At 39.7% G+C, this 25468-nt stretch overlaps 1 protein-coding gene across 10 annotated transcripts in view; it reads left to right on the plus strand.

The window, feature by feature from the left end:
• Nucleotides 1–25468, plus strand: part of FYB2 (FYN binding protein 2) — a 99415-nt gene that overhangs the window by 20867 nt on the left and 53080 nt on the right. For all 10 annotated transcript variants that reach the window (XM_077955782.1, XM_028833358.2, XM_077955757.1 and 7 more), the window contains 3 exons: nt 4971–5718; nt 8642–8803; nt 10563–10596. In XM_077955782.1, coding sequence (XP_077811908.1) covers nt 4971–5718; nt 8642–8803; nt 10563–10596 — 944 coding nt within the window. The remainder of the gene's footprint in view (nt 1–4970; nt 5719–8641; nt 8804–10562; nt 10597–25468) is intronic.

Below are 25468 nucleotides of genomic sequence, written 5' to 3' on the forward strand. Positions count from 1 at the left end.
GCTAAGGGAATGGGGCAGTTCCTATGTGAACCCATCAGTGCTGCTACCCACCGCATAGCACAGGAACCTCTGCCACAGCTGCTCCCCAAAGCACATGCTATCCCCTGAGCGGCCACACCCTCAGGGGCTCATTTACCAAGCTATGGACACCTCTGTTGGGCAAATTTCCAGATGAAACAGTGCCTGGGCGTGGTAGTTCCAAGCTTCCCAGGCTCTGTGCTAGGGGAAGGCTCACTAGAAAGGGTTGGATGAGCCAGTGTATACCCAGGGTAAGGTAGGTAAAGAGTGAAGGAGAGATGCTGCCTTACCTAGAGTGGTCATGAAAGAGGAATCAGTTAAAAATTGCCTTTAGCTGCTCACCAGGAAACCTATCAGTAGTTCCTCGCCCACTATGAAGATTAAGCCCGATGACATTAAGACTTGGCCTCTCCTTTCTTCTCCAGTCTCATATACTGCGCACTGGTGCTTCATTTATGTGAAATTGCTGCTGCTTCCCATGTACATCATGCTGTTTCCAAGGTTGTGCCTTCTGTGTTCATTCTCCGGACTGCCTTCCTCTATTCTTTGCTTGGCTGTTTAAGCTGGGGAATCCCCTCTAGGAAATCTGCTTGGCAACCAGGTTTGCATCACAAGCCCCTTTTCTATGTTCCCTCCACAGACTTTCTGCCATACATCTCACAATTCTCTGTATTATGTTAAAACAACCAATTTGTGTCTGTCTCCTTCATTTTCTGAGTTCTGAAAGGTCAGGGTTGCCTCATTCATCTTTGTAACCCTAGTGCCTAGTGCATAGTAGGCAACCAATAAATATTTTGAGATGACACGAGTTAAATTTTGAAGGAGCAGGAATTTGCTAGTTCAAGAAATTAGAGAGAAAGATGAGCATTGCAGGCAGCACATTCAAAGTTACAGCTACGTGAAAGGGCAAAACAGGTTTGGGAGAATGTCAGCAATTTGGTGAGGCTAGAAGGAAGAAAACATGTTGGGGGGAGGCCCAATGTGATGCTGGAGCATTAAGAGGGTCAGGATTAGGATGGCTCTTATGTGCTAAGCAAAAGAATTTGAGCTTATTTGAAAGCTTTGGGGATGCTAAATTGAAGGTTTTAAAACATGTAAGGGACTTACATGACCAGATTTGTTTTTAAAGAGGTTTGTCTAACAGCTGAGTAAATGGTGGATTAGAGGGGCTCAGAATTGAAGCAGAGAGACCATGAAGAAGTCATTCCAACAGTAAGTGAGAAAGAATTGAAGGGAGGGGCTCATGGGCTGCTTAAGAGTTCAGATCAGTGGGATTTGGGGACTGACTAGCTGTGGCAGCTGAAAAATGGAGCATGGTTTTAACCAGAAGGACCCTATGGCCACTTCCCAAACCATCTTCATGCAGTTTTCCTCATGTCCTCAAAACTCAACTTCCACCTATTGGTGATGGATAATACAAAACAAAATGCATCACATCTATTTCCCATCGATTGTAAGGAAAATAAAATCTAAATATTAGTGCCGGAAGAGGCTTTGGAGATCACCCAGTCCAACCTCTAATTTGATGTATGGCTGAGCTAGAGAAAAGAAATTACTTTTCTCTGTAGCTCTGAAAATCAGTGGTAGGCACTGAGTCACCATTGCATCATCTGCTTAATTCTCCACATAGCACTCTGTCTCTCATATTTTCTTGTGTAATTGCTTATTTTCTGTCTCTCCTTGACATTAGAACAGAGTCCTTGACTGTCTAAAACAATGTTTGGTCTGCACGTAGATACTTAATGAACATGTGTTGAAAGAGTAGAGAGCCAGGTATAATCAGGTTTGCTCCCCGCTGAACCAGTGATCTTTGCACAGGACCTTGGTTTGGAGGTTATCAAATCCGTAATTCTATTTCATAGTAGGGCTTTGCTTAATTAATCCTACAGAGACTAAAATCTAAGCAATAACATTGTACAGTAGTTCTCCATGTGGCTTCAAATAGTGAAGAACTGAAAATAATCATTATATTACTTTAAAAATATTAACCACTGACAAACTCATAACCATTAGGATGGCTATTGTAAAAGAAAAAAGTGTTGGTGAAGATGTGGAGACATTGGAACCCCTGTACACTGTTGGTGAGAATGTAAAATGGTGCAGTTGCTATGGAAAACAGAAGGGAGGTTCCTCAAAAATTAAAAGTAGAATTATCATATAATCCAGCAATTTCACTTCTGGGAACATACCCAAAAGGACTGAACATAGGGTCTCAATGAGGTATCTGTACACCTATGTTTATAGAAGCATCATTCATAATAGCTAAGATATGGAAGCCACCCAACTCTCCATTGATGGATGAATGGATAAACAGGATGTGTTATATATACACTATGATGCATTATTTAGCCTTAAAAAGGAAGGAAATTCTAACACATGCTTCAACATGGCTAAACCTTGAGGCCATTTAATAAGTGAAATAAGACAGTTATAAAAAGACAAATACTCTATGATTCCTCTTATACAGTAATTTAGCCTTAAAAAGGAAGGAAATTCTAACACATGCTTCAACATGGCTAAACCTTGAGGCCATTTAATAAGTGAAATAAGACAGTTATAAAAAGACAAATACTCTATGATTCCTCTTATACAGTACCTAGAATAGTCAAATTCAGAGACAGAGTGTAGAATGAGAGGACAGAATATGGACTTTTTAAATGGATATGGAGTTTTATTTTTGCAAGATGAAAAGAGTTCTGGAGATTGGTTGCACAACAGTGTGAATCTACATAACACTGCCAAACTGTACACTTAGAGATGGTTAAGATGACACGTTTTGTGTGTATTTTACCACAATATAAAAATATTTATCACTGAGGTGTGTATGTCTGTTATCTCATTTGAGTCTTACATTAACCCCGAACTGCTGTCAGAAATATAAGTTTCATTTTTTAGTGAGGAAAATAAGGCTCAACAAAGTGAAGTGAATTGCCCAAGGCACATAAGTGGAAAATGGATAAGCAGAGTTTCACACTCAGATCTCCTGATTTCACGCCCAGTGCTGGCTTCTGCCACGTCAGGGGAGAGAAAGTATGGTTGAATTAACTTGCCTGCTGGCTGTGTGTGTGTGTGTATGCATGTGCATGTATGTGTGTGTTACAGAGATAGAGAAAAGAGATATGAAAAAGGAGGGAGAGTGCATGTACTTAAGCTCCGAGACACTTGCTTCATGCTTCTTGTTCAATTTCTCTCCCTTCCAAAATCTTCAGAAGGCAGGTGTGAGTCAACTGTAAATATATAGAGAAAAGGTTGCCCAGCACTTCCTAAGCTAGCAAAATCAGAAGTCCCTGCCATGGACATGGTCTGTGTACATGAAATTAAAAACCTTTAAGAAGATAAGGAGAGGACAGTGGCTCTTACTTTTTGCAATGGCTCCATTAGACATTATCCTACTTCCTATGAAAGCAAAAGATGACAGAACACATTTACAAAATCTAATGCGGTCTAGTGGGAGGAAGAAGAACCAGCAGGAAGAGCATGGAGCAGGAGTTAAGCCTACACCTACCTGGCCAGACAGCCAATCAATTCACTGTATAAACCCAGTCATGCTCCTTCCTCTGCCACCAAGGTTGGGCTCCCATTACTACCGTTATTTTCATATACCACATTGGAGCTGAATTTAGAGGGAAGAGCATGATCATTTTCCAAGGGGAGTTAAAAATGCAAGAGGGTCATCTAGCCTCTTATAAAGAACTTTTATTTATCATGGGCCTACTATGTGTCAGGCACTGTAATGGACATTTCACTTATAATGGCCCTAATCCTGCTACTGTTTGATAACTTATTTTTATGAGGCACTTAGAGGGAAGAAGATCAAGTTCCCCAGAGTATTTCCATAGAGGATAAAGAGTGGAGTCTTCATATGAACATATGTCTATTTCCAAAGTTTGTTCTTTTCTCCATACCATAGTGTTAAGTTCAACAGCCAAGATATAAAAAGCTAAGGAAGTACCAAGGAGACAGGAAAGAAGTTAGCTGTGTCTGTCATCCACAGGTGAAAGCTTTATTTTATTATTATTATTTTTTTCAACTTTCATTTTAGGTTCAGGAAGTAAAGGCACATGTTTGCTACATGGGTAAATTGTGTGTCACTGAGGTTTAGTGTATGAATGATTCCATCACCTAGGTAGTGATCACAGTACCCAATACGTAATTTTTCAACCTTTCTCCGCCTTCGTCCCTTCACCCTCTCATAATCTCCAGGGCCTTTTGTTTCATCTTTATGTCCATGTATATACGCAGTGTTTAGCTCCTACTTGTAAGTGAGAACATGCAGTAGTTGACTTTCTGTTCATGTCCTTTGTCCATTTTTTAATGGAGTTTTTTTGCATATTGAACTAAGTTCCCCAGGTGAAATATTGATGGATTAGTAGGCAGTGAAGTGCAAGAAAGGTGTTGACAAGCTGATGGGGATACATTTTGTGAAGCAAGAACACAAAGCAAACTCCAGGTGATAGAGAGTAGGAGGGTCTAAGAAAATTGTAAACAGTTCTGTTTAGTTTAAGGGTAGTTGTGTTTGGCTGTGGTTGGAGATCATAATTCCACCATCTTTTGAGCTAGTTGGGACTGCATTGTGAAGAACCTTCAATTCTGTATAAAGCAGTTTGGAATTTATTTTTATAGGCAGTGGGGAGCCATCAAAAGTTTGTATCAAGGGGTTTCTCCACTGTTTTTAATACTATCTATAGGTGTTCTTTATATGCTGTGATAAAATTAAACATCCCTTGAGTGTTTAAAAGAGAGATAGTGTTTTCATTCTATCTCATATAGACAATAGCATTGCTGGCTAACATTGCCCAGAAGCAGTTGCATTGTATCAGCAGTTAGAGTCCCTTAACATGGTGAGATCAGTGAGATCTAATCACACTGGCTTTTTTTCTTGGAATAATGAGACACTTGTTTTTGTTGTTGTTGTTTATTTTTGTTGTTTGTTTGATTATTCTTTGCTTTAGGAAGGGGTAAGAAGCTTCAAGGAACTTCGAGCCAAATTTCAAAATCTTGATGCTCCACCTCTTCCAGGACCTATTAAACTCCCAGCAGGAGTTTCTCCAAACAGTGACATTGGAGGCAAACAGTCAACTCAAATTTTGGCCAGTGGGAAACCCCTCTCATCCAACCACAAGCAGCACCCACCACACTGTTCCAGTAGTGAGTCCCGGCCTCTTCAACCTCAGAAAATAAAGTTGGCTCAAAAGACTGAAATTCCAAAATGTTCTAGCTCCCCAGGGCCTCTGGGAAAGTCCACTGTATGTTCTGCAGCAAGTTCACAGAACACTTCTCTGCTGTTAGAGGTGACTCAGTCAAATGTTGAGATAATCACTAAGGAGAAAGTAATGGTGGCCAATAGCTTCAGAAACAAACTCTGGAACTGGGAGAAGGTTTCATCTCAGAAAAGTGAAATGTCATCAGTCCTTCTCCTTGCCAACTGTGGAAGTAAGGCCTTCCATCTGGAAGGGCAAAAAGGCATGGGGCTTACTCCAGAGGAACCCAGGAAAAAGCTGGAAACAAAAGGAGCCCAGACTCTTCCTTCCCAGAAGCACTTGGTGGCCCCCAAAATATTACTTAATGTCTCTGAAGATCCCTCTTTTGTAATTTCTCATCATATCAGGAAGAGCTGGGAAAACCCACGTCCTGAGAAGAGCCCAGCAAGCAGCACCTACCAGCCCATCTATGAGTGTGAGCTTGCCAGCCAGGCCCCAGGTAACAAATGTGATCCCCATGGGACAGGGGCTAGGAGGGGTCATCATGTTTTTCTATTTTAAAACCTGTTGACTCAGAGTGGTTATGTATATGACCTGGGCAATGTTGCTCCAGACTTTCAGCATGATATTCTAGGCCCATTTGCTAAACTGTAATCTTGGGTTTGAGTAAAGTGCTTAATCTCCTGGAATTGCTTTGTGAGATAGCTTTTGGAAAAACTTGGATTTGAATCCTAGCTCGACTTCCTACAAGTTGCATGAATTTAGGCAATCTATATTGATTCTTAGAGCCTGAGTGTTCTCTTATAACTCAAATCTGTCACCAATCGTCTGTCTTGGTAAACAACACAACTATCCTAATTTCTCAGGCCAAAACTTAGGACCCATACTCTATTTCCCTTCTCTTCCCTCATTCTACACACTGAATCTATCAGCAAACTCTTGGTTTTGCCACCAAGCACTTGGTTCACCTCAGTATTATGTAAGTTATAAAAGGATAAAGACTGGCTGGGCACAGTGGCTTACGCCTGTAATCCGAACATTTTGGGAGGCCAAGGTGGGCAGATTACTTGAGGTCAGGAGTTCAAGACTAGCCTGGCTAACATGGCAAAATTCTGTCTCTATTAAAAATACAAAAATTAGCTGGGCATAGTGGCCTGTGCCTGTAATCCCAGCTACTCGGGAAGCTGAGACACCAGAATTGCTTGAACCTGGGAGGCAGAGGTTGTAGTGAGCCAAAATTGTACCACTTCACTTCAGCCTGGGTAACAGAGCAAGATTCTGTCAAAAAAAAAAAAAAGATAAGGACTGTCTTTTTTTACTACCAAATCCCTAGCACCTAGAAGAAAAAGGCCAGATTGAATGAGTCCTAAAAAAAAAAATGTGTTGAATGATTAAGTGGATGGAAGGGTGGATGGATGCATCTCCTTACAACCTTGTATGGTTTCTGTTTGTACTTGGAATAGAATCTAAACTACTTGCTTTGTGGTCTTCATGGCTCTGCATGCTGGTCCCTGTTTTGTGTCTGACTTATCTCCTACCTCTCCTCCCCTAGCTCTCTGCCCATAGTCAACACACTAGATTTCTTGCTGTTCCTTAAATAGGCTTTGTCAAGCCTCGGGCCCTTTGCACTTGCCGTTCCCTCTTCCTCAAAAACTCTTTTCTTTAAGATTTTGTAGCTGCATTTAGGCCTAAGTTCCAAAAACAACTTTCCAAGGTTAGCTTTCTCTAACCTCTCTATGTAAAGTACACTGCCTCATGATCAACAGTTCACACTTGTCATCCTACCTTATTTCCTTCATAGAACTAATGGATCTCTGTAATGATCTTGTTTATTTGTTTACTTGTTTATCATCAGTCTCTTGTTATTAGAATAAAAATTCTTGAAGGTAGGATTATACAAGTTCTTTTTCTCAACTCTATCCCTACTTCCTAGAACACTACCTGGAATATAGTAAATAAATAGTTATTGATGAAGGGATGAGGAAGAAGAAAAGACAGATGGGAAGAAAGATGTATGGGAAGAAGGACGGACAAGAGAAAGGAAAGAAGAATGTATTATCTACCAGATGGAGCTATTGAGATAGTTAAATGAGATAACGGATGTAAACTACTTAGCACAGTGCCTGGTAAAAACTCCAAGCCCAATTAGTAAGTGATAATTAATATTCACTATGTCTTCTTCCTAATTTGATAATGACTGAAGTTTTTGACAACGCTACTTGTAATTAAAGCCTAGGAAGAAAGGAACTTTGGGCCTGAGTTTCTGGGGATGTAACCCGCTGTGGGTGAAGCAATAAGGAAGCTTTCCCTCCCTTCCAGCTTGTGGAGGAGAGCATAGGAAGTCTCCCAGGGGTATATGGAAAATGCTAGGCCACTTCTTAAGTTTTTGCATGGATGGCCCATGTAGTCAACTACTGTCTTACATAAGTCAAAAATCAAAGCAGTTGGATTACATAAGATTTTGTGCTATTTTCAGTGTAAAGGGCAGATATGATTTTCATATATAATATTGGACTTTCTGTTGGAGTTGGATTTAAGACTGCAGAGGACAAATATATATAAAATTGGAACTTTCCTGGAAAATTCCAAGACACAGGTGCCCAGATATCATAAAGTCAGTCTTGAAGCCAGTCCTAGGCTGTGAGCCCTGGAAATCCCAGATCAATTCTTATTCCTCTTTGTAGAGCCAGTATTATTTGCATGTCATAAGTGCTTGAATCCTTTCAGTAGTCACAGCCTCTCTCCTATGAGGTAGGCCCTGTGCTTGGCGCTGGGGGATCAATACAACACCATCTCCACCCACAGAAGCCCACGTTTAATGGGAACATAGATCAGTACCTCCAATGTGCCATGATATTGATGCAGTGGTATTAACAATGTGCTACGGGGATACAAATCAGAGGTTGATTCCGGCCTTCATTCTTGTGAGAAATCAAGAAAAGCTTTCTAGAGGAGGTGTCATTGGAGCAGAGCCTAAAAAGAATGAATTGAAGTTTGTCAAAAAAGGGAATAGTGTTCCAGAACCAAGAAAAACATGAACAGAATTTTGGATATATGAGAGCTTTTTAAGGCTATCTAAATCAAATCTGGAGAATGGAGAAGCCAGTGATACGTGTGAAAAATTTTTGGGCTTTGAGTTGTGGGAAGCAAGACATATAATATGCCAAACAAAGAATCTAGAAACACAGATGGGTGCCTTGTGGTGTAGAAATGGCAAAGATGGAGTGACCGATTTCATGCTGAGGAAATCCTTAAAGCAGCAGCATGGCAACTGATCAGGTTTATATATTGATCGGGGCACTCTAGCTGTTGGGTGGAGAATAGATTGGACAGGACTGAGATGGAGGCAAAGAACCAGTTTTACCCAACAATCTATGACATGAAAATAATCATAACCTACTTTTTTTACTGTCTGTGTTCAGAGAAACAGTCAGATGTCAGACATCACCACCTTCCCAAAATGAAGCCACTGCCCTCCGTCAACTCCCTGGGTCCTCCTCCCCAAAAGCCTTCAAGACCTACCGTCGTGAACCTCCAGGCCTTTCAGAGGCAGCGAGCTGCTGTTCCCAAGACTCAAGGGGAAGGTAAGGAAATGCACAGGACCCTACACATGGCCAACCAGGAGTCACCTCCATCTCTACATCTTCTCCCAGGTGACCATGCAGCGGCTGTTTACCATGAGGCTGGACATCCGTCACTGCTTATTCTCATCTAGGGGCTGTGGCAGCTTGCCCATGAAATGACGTCTCTGTGGGAATTGGCCCCTATCGCTCCTAGACCAGCCCACTTCCCCTGAGAGCACTGCATTTGATAACTGGGAATCTGTCCAAGAGGAAGAAAACAAAAAGTTGCTGAGCAGGGAGTCACGGAACCTTTGTGTTTCCTGCAAACCTGTGTTGTCAACACAATCCATTGGTGCAGGAGAAGTGGGGAGGGAGTGAAAACGGAGAAAGTCAGTGTGAACTTGACCTGAAATCCTTAGCCGGGGTGGGGGGTGGTGGCCTCAGGCCTCTGTGATCTGCTTTTGGTAATTAATTGAAAGCCTACAACCCCCAACCCTCTGATCCCTTCCAGAAACTGAAACATCTTTGGAAGCCATTTTTTCTGTGCTATTTTGTGTCTTCTTTTACTATTTAAAGGAACACCTCTCATCCCTCATCACTCCCACCACAATCTGATCTTGCTGACATTTTAAATGCCTTAGCTTATGTTTGCTCTAATGAAACACAAGATGAACATACACTTTGGGACAAAATGTACTGCTGTGTTATTTATTTTACTGTGACCGTCAGCACCAGCAGATGGCAGAATCACTGAGAGAGCTAGCACAGTCTTTGTTCGTTTTAACTGCTTTGGGCAACTTCATGGTTAAATGCCTCTAACTTCATGATTCTCAAACTTGAGTGTACATCAGAATCACCTAGAGGACTTGTTAAAACACAGATTGCTGGGCCCCGTTCTCAGTTTCTGGTTCAGTTGGTCTGAGTTGGAGCCTGATAATTAGCCTTTTAACAAGTTCCCAGAGGGTGCTAATGCTGCTGGTCCAGGGACCACACTTTGAGAACCACTGCTACAAGTCATCTTAAGTCTTATCCTAAAAGGAAATTCTATATGGGGAGATAGGCTCTTATAAGTATACTTTACTGATATGGCCAGCTCCAAATCAAAGAAGGATAAATGTGATTTTTATAAACATTAAATCATTCAGGCCTCAAATAATCTCTCTGAATGAGAAGAAGGTTTATCAGACAACATAGAAAAAAGTACTAAGTCTTTTGTAATAAAATGGGCCTCTGTACTCACTAGCTATTTAAGTTTGGGTTTGTTAATCACTGAGCCTCATTTTCCTTATCTATAAAATGGGGATAATTTTCCTTATCTGTAAAGTGGGTACCACTGATCTCTTAGGATTATTGTGAGGATAATGAGACGTGATGCCGGGAAAGAGCTTAAATAGTGCTTCGAACACCAGGGAGTGGTCTGTAAATGTTCAAGTTTATTTCAAAGGAACATTGAGCAGCAATAATCTCTGTACCATGTCCTGTGTTGGAAATGAGAGATTACGAGATAAACCCCACAGGGGTTCTGGTCTTTAAGGAGGTCAAAGTCTAACGCAAGAGATTGTATCCATAAATAAGAAATTGTACTGTAAAGTGTGGGTGAGTACTGCAATGCAGGAACAGGTATCCCCTGGGTGCTGGGGTGGAGGTAAGGGATGTTTCAGGCATAGGCAAGCTTCCATTCTCCACATTACCTGTGGGGTCACGTCATAGCACAAGCATCATTCACTTTAACCAGGCTGCTGCAAACACCTCTTTTTCACTCTGCCTCCTTCTCTTGCAGTGACTGTGGAAGAGGGCTCCCTGCCTCCAGAGAGGTAAGTACATGCTCCTTAGTTGTGTAGGAACGTAGCCCATCACAGGGGCTACTTAGCCTGCTCCCGAGCAGGCAATTAGCACAAACCAAGAATCTGTATTTCTCAGAAGGGTTTCAGAAGGAGTGATTTATAAGCAGCAAACTGCAACTTTTGTTGTAAACAAAAGATTAAATAAATTGTATTTAACATGTGCTGACGTTAAGTTGCAAAGATAGTCCTCACAGGTACTTTTTAAATTATATAGTTGGGTTCAGTAAATTGAAACATCACCCTTCATAGTCATAAATTGAATTAGAGGCTAAAGAATGCTCTGGGCAGCTGGTGTGATATCAGGAATCAGTAATAGGATAAAGGATGTTCTATTTTTGGTGCACTCCTTCTAAGAATTTTGCCATAGAAGTGTCAGTTCATTAACTCACTTAACCAAATAATATCTATTGAGACCTTTGATGTGTCAGGCACTCAGCTGGCTACTTTATACACATTTTTCATTCTGTTGTCTCAAGAGGGCTGCACAGTTGCTGCTGCTGCTCACTTTTTTTTTTTTTTTTTTTTTGAGACAAAGTCTGGCTCTGTCACCCAGGCTGGAGTGCGGTGGCGTGATCTCGGCTCACTGCAACCTCCGCCTCCTGGGTTCACACCATTCTCCTGCCTCAGCCTCTCAAGTAGCTGGGACTACAGGCACCCGCCACCACACCCAGCTAATTTTTTTGTATTTTTAGTAGAGACGAGGTTTCACCATGTTAGCCAGGATGGTCTTGATCTCCTGACCTTGTGATCCGCCCAGCTCGGCCTCCCAAAGTGCTGGGATTACAGGCATGAGCCACCGCACCTGGCCGCCGCTCACATTTTATAGCTCAAGACACTTGTGCTCAGGAAGTTTACCACTTGGTGAGCCATGATTCCAACCCAGATGTGCCATAACCACATTGCTTATATACCTCACCTCCCTCACGAAGATGTTCCCTGTTCTCAAAAAGGTTAGTCTTAGAAGAAGATCCATACTTAACAACAAATAATCATATTACTTATTCCTTTATCAAATGTTTACAATGGTGTGTTAAGTTTTGTAATAGAGGAAAGGACAAGATTCAGAGGCTGCACTAAGAAGGAAGTTGTTTCATCTCCTTGGGAGGGTCAGAGAAGTCTTTAAAGAAGTATCAGTTCTCCATTGCTAGAGTAATGCTACATAATAACAATAAAACTTTCATAGCATACATGAGTCTGTGGGGTACAGTTGATCTGGGCTGGGGTCAGCTGGGTTTGCTCATATGTTTGCAGTAGACTGCAGGCTGTCTAGGCAACTTTGTGATACTGGCTGTGGTGGCTCACATGTTGGGGGTAAGCTTACAGTTGGCTGATCTAGGATTGTGTTAGCTGGGGTGGCTGGGCACCTTGACTTGGCACCATCTGTCTCTCCTCATCCAGCAAGCTAGCCCAGGGACACCCTTCTACAGTCACTGCTAACAAGCAAGACAAGCCCAATCACACCAGCACTTTTCAAGCCCTTGCTGTGTTGCAGTTGCTAACATCTTATTGGTCCAAGCAAGTAATGTGGCCAAGCCCAGAATCAGAGTGGGAGGGTGCTGAAAGTTTCATGGCAAAAAGCAGGGATGCAGGAAGGAGTGAAGAATGGGGTATTGAACCAGTCAACCTCTCCCTGAAGAGGAAACATTTGAAATGAGTATTGAAGATGCATATTTGCAGCATAGCATGGGAAAGGACACTGTAGGTAGAGGCAGGAGGTGTGAAGCAACATGTTTAATTTGTGGAAACTAGAAATAAGTACAGTTAGAGTGTAGAAAGTATAGAAATGGATTGTAGAGGTAAACAGGAACCACATCACAGAGAATCTTGTACAACAGGGAATTGATAAGACAATCTTATTCAACGAGGAACTGGTAGTGTGGTGTTAGACACCATGTGCTCTGGGAACTCCTGGGTTTGTCGTCCCTTTGAAAAAGTTAAATGACAGCACAAGACAGGTCAGTGAAGATATGTTCTATGTGCATTTATGTGAAAGAGAGAAAATAAATGGCTCAGGCAATGGTTTGCGCCAGTTACTCAATGAACATAGGTCCCAGTATGACAGTTTGAAGGGACAGTGTACCTCTGCTGTGCTCTCAGTTGCTCTTGGTTCTTTCATATGGTGAACATCTCAGTAGGTTTGAGCGTAAGGTGACTGTTGTGTTTAACTAGATACATGTTTTTCCTACAGATTGGTTCTAATCTAAGCTGACCTCTTCTCTGGCATTTAAATCAAAGAAACAGTAATCTGTTTCACCATGGAGGATAAACTTGCTGTGATGGCTCACTGGTCAATCTCCACGTGGTACCATCTTCCTGAGGGATTTACGGGGGCCATTTTGACTGTCCTGTCCTTTCATGCTGATTTTGGAACCTAACCTCCCTCTGAAATGAGGTTTCACTAAACAGTGATTATGATGTGGGCCATAGCGCTGAAAGAGTGAAAGACAAAAGAGATAAAGAGGGGCCAGAAAACTTAGGGCCACTTCGTGGAAGATGAAAGAACTGGAGCTGTATCCTGCATAATAGGTAGGAATTAGATAGGTTTATTATGTGTTCTCTTTTGTGAGACCATAAAGTGGTGAGGCAGGGTATTTTTCCCTGATACAAACACCGTTCTGACATGTAGTTGATCTGAGATGTAGTTGATGGGTGGATGGGTGAATGGGCAGATGGACAAACAGATAGACACACCAATTGATTTATAATATAGAGATACAACATGTTTGAAAGCAAGGAGTTTGGGAAGGAAATAAGCAGACGAAAGGAGACTCTAAAGAGAAAGAAATACACAGACAAAATACTCTAATGTACAAAAATAAGAGATGAGGATGGATCCTAAAATGCATTAAGTGCCATGGTAAAAAGTTCAGACTTTATCTCTCCAATGATAAGTTAGTCTGAACAAGTAAATACCATATTGTGTGATAGCTTTAGCTGTAACTTCCATGGAAACTGGTGCTTGTTTAGGAAGAGCATCATCCATGTTCTTGGTATTAATCTTCAATTCAGAGATTAGATTAGAAATAGTATGTGTAGGCTCTCATTACTGGAAGGGGATGTGCTGACTATCTGATGTAGCCAGGCCACATAGCACAAAGTTAATGAAAGCCTGGGTTTTGATCCAATCCCTAGAACTTAACACCTGTGTAACTTCGGGAAAATGCCATAACTTCTGCAAACCTTAAAACAAAAAAAAAAAACTTCTGCAAAATTCTCAAAACATCTAAGGACTGCATTCGTCTCCAAATTAAAACTCTCATTATTTTCAACCATAATGTATAAAACAGGAGTCTTTGTGTTCTAGCTGTATTTCTTTGGATATGTATTTTGATCATCTTAAAGGTCTATATCTTAAGATCTGCTCAGTTTCTACTTTTGTGAAATGATGATGTTGTTATTACCTAACTCATACTAGTGTGGTGAGGGTAAATAAAATAATGATCTTAAAGTGTTATGGGCAGTGCCTAGCATCTAGAGAGTGTTCAATAAACCTTGCTTAGCTATTATATAACCTCCCAGAAGGGCAAGAATCTATGCTGAGAACTTTAGCATATGCTGAGAATTTCTATGCTGAGAAATTCATTCACAAGGAGCTCAACACCTGGAGAGTCTTATATTTTTCTTCATCAGAGCCAATTCTGTTCATTCAACATGTATTTATTGAGCATCCTCTATGGCCCAAATACTTACATACATTGAAAATATAGCAGTGTACAAAATAAAATAACACGTGTGCACGCACACACACACACTGCTTTGTTTATTTATTTATTTCAAAGTCCTTCAAGCTGATCTGGAAAAAGAATTGACCTCCCTACCCAAACTCTCAACCATATGTCTAATACTCTTTGGTACAACAGGCATCATATTTACCCCCTCTTTATGTGACAATTTTTTAAACATCTAAGGACTACTTTCTTCTCTAAATTAAAACTCTCATTATTTTCAACCATAATGTATAAAATAGGAGTCTTTGTGTTCTAGCTGTATTTCTATGTATACATATTTTTATCATCTTAACCCAACACACTTTCAACAACCATCTTTCATTTCTGGACCTCTTTGTGTCTAAAATATGAGAGGTGACGTTGTATAAAGGAACAAGTGCAGGTTCTGAAGTCATATTGGCGCAGATTTAAACCCCTCTTCCATACCTTAGACAAACCATTTAACAGCTCAGATCTTTGATATACGTATCTGTAAAGTGGGCACAATATTATTATTTACTTTATTGCCATCAAGGCCAAGTGAGATAAATTATATCAAGCATGCAACACACAAAAGAAACTCAATGAGTCTCAGTTTCTCTAAACCTTGGCCTCTCCATCCCTTGTTACCTCTGAAATATTAATGTCTCATTAGTTCCCAACAGTGAGATGGCTCTTTGGAGATTATTCTTTGTCATCACTCTTTAATGCAAACCAAGCTGGCTGGCATCTCTTTTGAATAAGCAGCCCCTATTTGTGGGAGCAAAGCAGGTTAGTCCCAGGGCAGCAATCAGCACTGGTCTCTGTCAGTACTTAGCGGAGTTGGCTAATATTTTATTCATTAGCTATAAATATGGCTTTTCTCCCATTAAGAAGTGTCAGAGATAGTCCTGACTCAGGGAATCTGACTCAGACACATAAAGGAGGTACTGTTTATTTTGGGAGTAGGAAGATGACAGCAGTGTTTCTCAGGGGAGGGTCTGTGGGTGAATTCTCAAGAGTTTACCATTTTCTCTCTTGAAGTTTTTAATTTTGTGTTTTTATTTCGAGATAGTCTTTAAATGTTCATAAGCTTTTAAAATAAATCTATCAGCTTGTATTAAAAGTTGATAAGCTTATTTTGAATCTTCCCGATGACTTCTTTTATGCCCAGTACTTGGAAATATATATGTGTATTTGTGTTTTTGCAGTTTCTACCCCAAGCAGAGTGGGAAACATGGGGTCTTCTAGGGCTGGGCAGATCATGTCACTGTCTCTAGGACCTGTGTCATGCAGTGGGGAGTGGCTGATCCTGTGGAAGTGAGGAATAGATGCCTTACCAAAGGCCTTCAAGTAAAATAATGATAATTACAACAACACTGTAACCAAAAAAAATGCATTTACAGTACTGATTTGGATAGTAATAAGTACTATAAACAAAACTTTTAAGAGTATTAGGGTAATCATGAGGGACTGAGAGTGAAATAAAGCTTAGGATGGTCAAGAAAGGCCTCTCTGATTGATTAATGGGTACAATTATACAGTTAAATAAAAGAAATAAAAACTAGTGTTTGATAGATAAGTGGGGTGACAATAATTAATAATAATCTATTGTACATTTCAAAATAGCTAGAATAGAGTAATTCAAATGTTCTTAACATAAAGAAAATTGTGATAGATATCCCAATCACCCTGATTTGAACTTTACACATCATATGAATGTATTAAAATATCACATTACCCTGAAAATATGTACATCTACTATGAATCGATCAAAGAAAGACCTCTCTGAGGTAGTAGCACTGGATTGAGAACTGAATAAGGACTCAGGCCAGTTAAAGGAAGATTTAGGAGATGAACATCCCAGGAAAGAAAATAGCTGGCACAGAGACTAAAGGGAGAACCACCCTTAGCACGTTTTAAAGAAGGAGAAAGGGGTTGGAATCTCAGCTAAAGCACAGTGAGCTCAGGAAATGGGGGTGGAGTATCTTGTGAGCGGTGGAAGTAATTTGGATTTTGCTCTAAATGCATTGGGAAGACATTGGAGAGTTTTAAGCCAGGAAGTGACATGAGCTGACACTTCTTTTGTAAAGGTAATTCTAGCTGCTGTATAAATAATAAATTTCATGAGAAAATAGGTGGAAACAGAAAGTGGCCTAGAAAGCCATTGCAACAACCACAGTAAAACTAGCAACCCACACTCAGTGTTTATTCTAAGTACTTTACACATGATTTCATTTATGACAATTTTAAGAAGCAGATAGTACCGTCCCATTTTATAGATAAGGACACTGAGTCACAGAGAAGTTAAGTAACTTGACATGGACAGGGTAGTCAAAATGAAATAAAAGAAGTTGATGGATTCAAGACTTGTTTCAGAGGAAAACAGCAATCACTGGATCAGCTGTGGGGAGTGAGATGTGAGGGAAAGAGAAGAATCTAGGACAACATGGAGGTTATTTGCTGTTCCCATCATTGTTGATATTAAAATAGGTGAAGTGCTTGGCACACAATCAGTGCAAGACAAGAAGGATCCTTCCTGAAAGGTCTTTGAGCTTGTTTTCTACTTAATAACAGCAACCACAAAAAGCATATCATTGTGCCTTTGCACATGTACGACAGAATCACTTAAGGCTAGCTGTAAAATTGTTTGCAACTACAGTGCTCTTTCCTGAATGGCTGCACTTCAGGTAATTAAGACTGGTGCAGACCTGACCTGATTGACCAACAACAAAACAGCCTCCTTGTAGTGATATTCAAGAGGTGAAAGCAGGCCAGGAAATCCCAGCATGCTGGGATAAATTGAATCGTTACAGGAAAGAATGAAGAGAAGGAATTTTTTTGAAGCCTGTGTCCTGCCTGTGGAGTTTCAGACCCAGAACATTCAGGTAGTTTCAGCTTAAGCCACTTCAATAATTTCTTATTATCTCTTTTTAATTGGACTTCAGGGGACACAATAAGGCCACTGATTGCCCGCTTTTCATGAGGAGCAGTGAATTTACTGAGTTTTTCTCTTCTTTCTTGTTTTCAAATATTCCTCCTTAAAAAAAAAATCACCTATAACTTCTATTTATTGAGCACTTTCCATAGATAAAGACTTGCACCTTATGTCCACGCTCTCATTTTAAAACTCCCAGCTACAACCACCCATGAGGTACAGTAAGTGCTTTGTGCACTCGCTGACCACAGAGAGTCAGGTGAAGTCTTTTAGGGTGATGCAACTGGATCAGCAGCACCAGGGCTTACCTAGTCAGCCTGGCTCCAGAACACAGTCTCTCAACTACCACCCCAGGCTGCCTTACTGAGGATTCAAAGAACACTTTACCTACAACAAAAGAGGGCAAGGCTTAATAGACTCATGGCCTGCTCTACACATTGAGCCTGGATATGCTTTGGGCAGGAGTTCTTGAACGCCCGCCTTAGGATTTCATTTTCTGTGCAGAGGGATCTGTGTGAGGGAGGCTAGCCTAGGGTGGAGCTAAAATATGAAACGTTTTGGAACCAAGCCTTGCTTTTTCTCTTCAGTGGCATTCAGATGATAAGCCAGAAAAGTCATGATTGAGAAAGAAACCAGACAATCACAAGTTGCAGACTTGGGGCCTAGTTTTGTACATAGGTATATTTAGTAAGGTTGAATAGAAACTACTGTTTTATGACCATATAATGAGCACTGCTTAGCCCTTTTATATCTGTTAGACTCATTCTAGACCAATGACTATCTTAGGAGACAATACTAATTGCCACCTATAAAATGGCAATATTATTAGTAGTATTTGTATATTGAACATTGAATATTAGTATTAGGATATTGAATATACACAATATTAGTATTGTCATTTTATAGGTGAGAAACCGTGGCTTGCCCTGTTTCAGAGTTTATCTGGGATGTGAACTCAGGACCAAATTAAAGATTTTCAGCTACGTTATCCTGACTCAGTCAGAATTTTTCCACCATGAAGTGTTTTTGGAGATACCTATTAGACTGCAAATTCCATGAGAGAAGGATCATACATATTTTTCACCTTTATATGTACAGGACCTAGCAAATAGTGGGCATGAAAGCAATAATTATTGAATGACTAACTGAGTGATGGGCCAGTAGAATAACAGATAAACAAAATGCTGGGGAGAAGGATGAATGGACAGAATGATATCATCTTCCATTAACTTTTATGTAAATGAAGAAAACATTTCAAGATTCTGTTCTCTATACATTTCACCTTGGTTTGCATGTCCAATATTATATCCATCTAATATTGAAGCTAAATAATTAGGACAATCTGAGCACTTCCTTTGCCCTTGCATATTAGGTAAGGGCTACTGCCATGTGAGAGTGGGGACTCATGTGAGATCCTCTTTCCTCAGCTCCTTCTTGGTCTAGTGTTCAACTCCAAGTGACACCCTAAGAAGAAGCTTGTTCTGATTATTTTAGCCCACACGAGAGGCACTCTCTTTTCTTCTCTCCTATTCCTTGGACTCATTAGTTTTTGAATTAAATATTTGTTTAATTAAACTAATCATTGAGCTCTTAGCATTGAGCTCTTAGCATCCATTTTATATTGGAATAAAATTCAAAAATGTTGTACTTTTCCCAGGGCCAAGAATATCCTTCCTTATACTTCTTTATACCTATATATAGTCTTTACAGGTTCCTTATAGGTTTTGGTCACTGATTATTCTCCAAACTCCTCTCCTAAGCCCTCTCACCCTTGTTTCCTCTCTTCTACCCGTGGACTGACCTTTGGCTAATCCTCAAACACAACAAGATTTCCCTGACCAATCAGAAGTACTTATATTTTCCTGTGTGTGTCATCATCTCCCAGATCATCACCTGATGGCTCTTTCTTATGCAGAATTCATTATTTATTTATTCATTCAATAATTATTGAACTGCAACTATGTGCCAGTCATTTTTCTAGATGCTGGAAACGCAGCAGGAAATGAACACAAGGTATCTGTCCTCATTAAGTATGTATTTTAGTTGGGAAGAAAAACAAATAGCAAATATGATATAAGACAATGACGTATGCTGAAATGTCAGCTTTCCTGGCTATAGCACATGTTCCCTCACCCAAGATGCTATCTATTTCATATATGATTCTGCTTTATTTTCCTGTTATTTGTTATGAATGCTTTGGATGATAATATTCATTTGACTTATTTATTTTTTATGTTTTTTTTTAGACCATGAGAACCCTGAGTTTAAGGACCTTGATTGTTATTTATTTTTATATTCTAGAACAGTACCTGACAGAGAGGGGGAGCTCAATGAGAAAAATTAATGATGTGACATCATCTACCTGTCTGAGTTCCCAGTGTTTCTGTATGAGCATCAGAGAAGGATATAAACAAAAAACCAGTTGCTAACTGGAAGCCTACAATGTACCAGATACTAGATGAGGCAATGGTTACTGAGCAGCAAGTGATATTCAATATCCTAGAGCAAGAGAGAAAAAATTAAACTAGTTTCAAAGAGTAATAAAGTAATTTCAAGACTATGACAGTGACTGAGAAGGGTATACAACAAGTATTGTGGTATACAGAAATAGGTGGGGAGGAGGGCTGTTTGGGAAAGCCAGCTGAAGAAGGGCCTTGCCAAAGGGGACAGAGGTTAGACCTGGTGGTTGAGAAAAAGTTGGTCATACAGAAAGCATTCCATGTAGCAGGAGCAGCCTTTGCCAAGTCTTCGAGGTAGTAGAGAGCATTGCATCCTTGTAAAATAGACAGGAGACCAGTGTGGTTGGAGAGTGATGAGTGAGGAAGAGAATGGTAGTACAGGACCTTGGAGACATGCAGAGGGATGAGATCATAAAGGTGGGGAGCGTAGTGGTTCTTTTTTAAAAAATTATTAAAAACCATAGGACACCTCTGGAAAGTCTTAAGCAGGATTGTGACAAGGTCTGAATTATATTTTGAGAAGATCATCTTGGCTGCTGTGTGGAGAATAGACTATAGAAGGGCCATGGATAATGACAATCAGAATTTTAGGAGAAAAAATATGAATTTGCACAGAGGATGTTGGTGATAAGGTCATTATAAGCAGACGAATCATGTGGACAAAAGCGAAGAAGCAGGAAACAGCCTCATGTGTTCAAGAACTATGGGTAATTTGACATGATTAGAGTGTGTAGTGGTAAGGTGTATATCGGGAAGAGGGCATACAGCATTTAATAGTTGTTCAATAAATGTTGGCTGAAGAACAGAATGGACTTAGACGGCACTCGGCTTAAGACTCAATCATATCCAGTCTATTTTTTTGATTTTCTGTTTGCCTGGGCATATCTCATTTCCCTGTCTAAATTATAAATTATTCAAAAGCAGAGAGATGGTCTAATATTTCTTTCTTACCAGCTGCATAATTAAAGTGTGTTTAAATTGAATGAATTAAAAATTAGAAGATTCATGGAGTATGTTACATGAAGTTAAGGGCATTGATTTGGGAGTCAGATAACCTTGGATTCACATTTTGAGCTCCACACACTAGCTGTGTGATCCTGGGAAAGTTATTTGATATCTCTGGGCCTTGTATTTTCTAATATGGGAAGTAGTGACATCAAATCCTTCCCCTTAGGGATGTTATGAGGATTGAGATAAATATCTCTAATTGAGCAAAGTGGAATTTCAATGTTGTAAGCTCTTAATAAATGGCAGAGATTTGTTGTTTGTTTGTAATAGCAGGGTTTGTCTGTATCAAAGTCGAATACTGTAGGTGGCAGAACAGGCAGTCGGGAGACCAGACTCCTAGTTAAAAACCTGCCACTAGTTCAGAGGGTGACCTCACTTCCCTCTCTGTAAAACAAATGGGGTTAGATATTATAGTGCACCTCAAAGAAGGCACTCTGAAATTTGAAACAAAGATATTGTAAAAATTTGACTTTAGTGATCAAAATGAGGGCTTGTGGTCATTTTGTTTCATGCTGCGGAAGTTGCCACTGGTTTATTAAGAATCTGCTTTATCAGATCTTGTTCCTAGATGAATGGGGAAAAAAAAGTCTGCTTTAGTAGTTGTGTGACTTCCTAAAAACACTTAGAAGACAAAGTGCTTTTAGAAAGTCATTCCCAAATTCACCCTGATCCACTCGTTCTACCTTAACCTCAAATTACAGGTTAAATGGTAATATTTTTCATTTTATAGGTGATAATGTCAGGCACAGATAAGAAAAAGAACTTCACCATAACATTTTCCCCATGTAAATAACTAACCCATGAAAGAATTGATCTGTGAACTCTTGGGTCAGCCTAACAAAGGTTGGAAAAATATTGTCCAAAACCCACTCACAAGCTCCTTGACCTTCACCATCGTCTTGTGCTTCATTATTTTCATTGTCAGTTTTCCCTTGGTTCTAGAGTGACTTGCAGTACAGAGGAGAGAACCAATGGACTAGGAATCAGAAGGTCTGGTTTCCAGACCCACCTCTGCTTCTTAGCAGTGCTATCTTGGACAAGTTACTGAATATCTCCAAGCCTCAGTTTCCTCATCTGTAAAATGCCTCATACTGCTACTGAGAGGATTATATGAGATAACAAATATAAAATTAACATGAATATAGTTTGTCCAAAGAGTGAATAATAGCATGTAACTTAATGAATGAGAAATCTGAGAGCTTCTTGTTTATATCACTGGCAGACATACTTTTCTCCCATTATGTCTCTAGCTAATAATCTGGTCAGTCCTTTGGAGTCCGCCTTGCTGTATACTCTGATGACCTCTTTCTTTGATGACTTCCATTACAGTGCGATCTATTCGTGCTATGACTTTAACCGGTACATTCCCTGTGTAAGATGGTATACAGCGTAATGGTTAAGACTTCAGATTCTAGATTCAAATATCTGGCTTCTTATCTCTGCTGCTAGCTACTCTGTGAGCTTGGATCATACTTCTGTTTCTTCATCTGATTGTGGAAAGAATAATAGTATGTATTTCATAAAGTAAAAGATTGATACATGTAATTGAAGCAGTGCTTGGCAGGTAATAATTATCAGCTGTTATTATTATTTACATGCCTTCCCATGCCTGCCTTATGAATGAGATCAATGGTTTGACAATGTAGCTTCAGAGTTAAGGCCAGAGGGGATGGCATATTTTGTAAGGTAATCAGCACTTTAATAACAGTTACTTGGTGATCATGGTTTTGTGTTCCTTTATAGAAATAACTGGGTTATATATACATGAATAGGAAAAAGAAATACCTAGTGCCCAGGGCTGAGAGAAGCTCTATTTGTTGTATGTTGTTGTAGTAGAAGTCATAGTAGAATTGGTCAGTGGATTAGTTAGGGTTCTCTAGAAGGACAGGACTAATAGGATAGATGTATATATAAAGGATGTATATATAAAGGAGAGTTTATTAAGGATTATTGACTCACATGATCACAAGGTGAAGTCCCACAATGGGCCATCTGCAAGCTAAGGAGCTAGGAAATCAGTCCGAATTCTAAAACCTCGAAAGAATCCCTACTCTTTGAAGGCTGACAGTGCAGCCTTCAGTCTGTGGTTGAAGGTCTGAGAGCCCTGGCAAACCACTGGTTTAAGTCCAGGAGTCCAAAAGCTGAAGAACTTGGAGTCCAATGTTTGAGGACAGGAAGCATCCAGCACAGGAGAAAGACAGAGGCCAGAAGACTCAGGCAGTCTAGTCTTTCCATGTTTTTCTGCCTGCTTTTATTCTAGTTGCACTAGCAGCTGATTAGATTGTGCCCACCCAGATTGAGCGTGGGTCTGCCTCTCCCAGTGCATTGACTCAAATGTTAATCCCCTTTGGCAACACCCTCACAGATACACCCTGGAACAATACTTTGCATCCTTCAATCCAATCAAGTCGACACTCAATATTAACATCACAGTAAGGTTATGGTACATGTGGTGGTAGGATTGTGTGTATGTATGTATACATGTATGTATATATATGTCAACACATACACATGTAAATGAAAATATATATTACATAATAAGATGTATATGTATGCACACATATGTGTGCTGTAAAATGGTAGAAGCAGGAGAACTAGTGGTGGAGGTGGTGGTAGAATTTGAAGCACAAGTAGTGGAATAGTAAAAGGGAAAATAGTATAAAAGTGAAAGTGGAAGTAGTAGTAGCGGAAGCAGAAGTAGCAAACACTTTATGCCAAGCACTACACTAAGCATGGCATAAATTATATAATTTCATTCTCATATAAAGAGGATTAAAGGGTGAAGAGACTTAGGTCAAACCACCCACCCAAGGTCATAGCCTGGTAGAGCTGAGGTTCACTGCCACCTCTGTCTTTCTGAAACCTATGTTTCTCTGAATCATTCTGCTCTACTGATTCATTGATTGTTCATCTCTAAACATTATCTAATATGTATACGAAACAAGTTTTAGTAGCTTATGAAGAAAATCCCTTCAAATTCATCATATATTTTTGTGAACCTGGCACAAATGAATTTTGAGATCCATTTTATTTAGCATGGATGTCACTTTTAAAAGTTTAATCACCAATCATTTCATTCAAGGGAAGGATTTCTTAGGGTGAAGGGCTATGAGTAGAGTATTCTTACTTAACGTATTTATTGGAAATAGAAATTGACCAGTTTGGGACTTTGGACAATTGAGAAATCAGATTGTGTCACACTCCCTTGTCACCAGAAACCTGTAGAATGTTACACAGAGCAAATGCTGACTAAGCTACTCCTGTTCATCCTGTCTCCAAAATGCATGTCCCATTTAAATAATAAGTGGAAGAAACTGTGTTTTCAACCTAACAAAATAATTATAGAAGTATGGCTAACAGGTTTTGCTGTTCAAGTCTCAATCTTTCTACTTAATGTAAGCTCTTCTTTAGATATTCTAGAACTTTCTTGCAATGAAACTTTTTGAGTCATCATCATGCAGTGTGGCACAGGAGAAGACAAGAAAGGAAATTCGCCTGTCAGGCATTTTCCACATTGTGATTCAGTTATTCCCACACTAAACCCTCACAGTCACTCTATGAGGAAATGAAGGCTCTGAGAACCCAAATGACTGCTCAAGACCACACAATGAGACGTACATATAATGAATCTATGTACAGTGTCTAACACATGGTAAACCCTCAAGAAATAGTAGCTATTAGTGTGATTAATAATCTTACTGTTTGACCAAGTGGACAGATGTTTGAATGAGGTGCATGAGCCACTTCTCTAGAGCATACAGCCTAATACAGAGGTTGACTAATTATTCTCCAAAGGACAATGAGGGATTCTGCGGGGGCCTTTCAGGGCTGTGGACCAGAGGCAGACATGGCAAGTGGAAACAACTGTGAGATGTCACTTGTCCATGCTTTAGCTAGAGAGATCTCATTTGTTTAAACATTTATTTTGAAGACAGGATTTCCAAGAGTTCAAACAAAATTAGAAATTTTCTGGTTTTGTAATCATCTTTAACACTTGTTTTGCATTTAAGGAGCTGTTTTTGCTTCTTGACACAGATAATGTTGAAGATATCACTAAGAAATGTTAATGTTTTATAATGTAGTATACAAAAAACTGGAGGTTTTCTGTAAGAAAGTAAGAAAAGTTAGAAACCTGATGCTATGCCACTAATAAAAAATTTTACAAGATGTAAACCTCAAAACTTACCATTTTAAAAATACAATATTTCTGTCCTCTAGTACACTAATATTACTAGCACACTTTTGTGGAATGCTTATGTGCAGAGGGCAAATATTTCATTCAATATCTACAGTATACCTTTAAAGTAGATTTTATTATAACTGTTTTATAAAGCAGGAAATGGAGGCTTAAGGGATTTACCCAGTACTTTATAACTAGAATGTAGGGGAGAGCTAGGATTCCAATTCAGATCTGTTTAACCCCACGTTCCAGATCTGTCTCATATTCTGTGCTGCCTCCCAGTAGTTTCTATAGTCCTGTAGACACATTTTTCATAAATGTGGAAATAAGTTGAAGCATAGATTTGAATTGTAGAGTTATTTCTTCTCTCCAATCCAAGTTCTTTATATTGATCCACATTGTATAAAGTCAAGGTGGATCTCAGATCTAGTTTTAACGGACCACGGATAAAGGTAAAAGACATTCTCAGGTAGCAAAAAAAGGAGGTTAAAATACATCTGCAACCTTCTTTTTTCCTCTTAACAATAATCCCAGAACTGATTCTCTCTAAAGACAATTGATCCTAAAGATG

Source organism: Macaca mulatta, chromosome 1 (genome assembly GCF_049350105.2).
Source record: "Macaca mulatta isolate MMU2019108-1 chromosome 1, T2T-MMU8v2.0, whole genome shotgun sequence".
Taxonomy (NCBI): Eukaryota; Metazoa; Chordata; class Mammalia; order Primates; family Cercopithecidae; genus Macaca; species Macaca mulatta.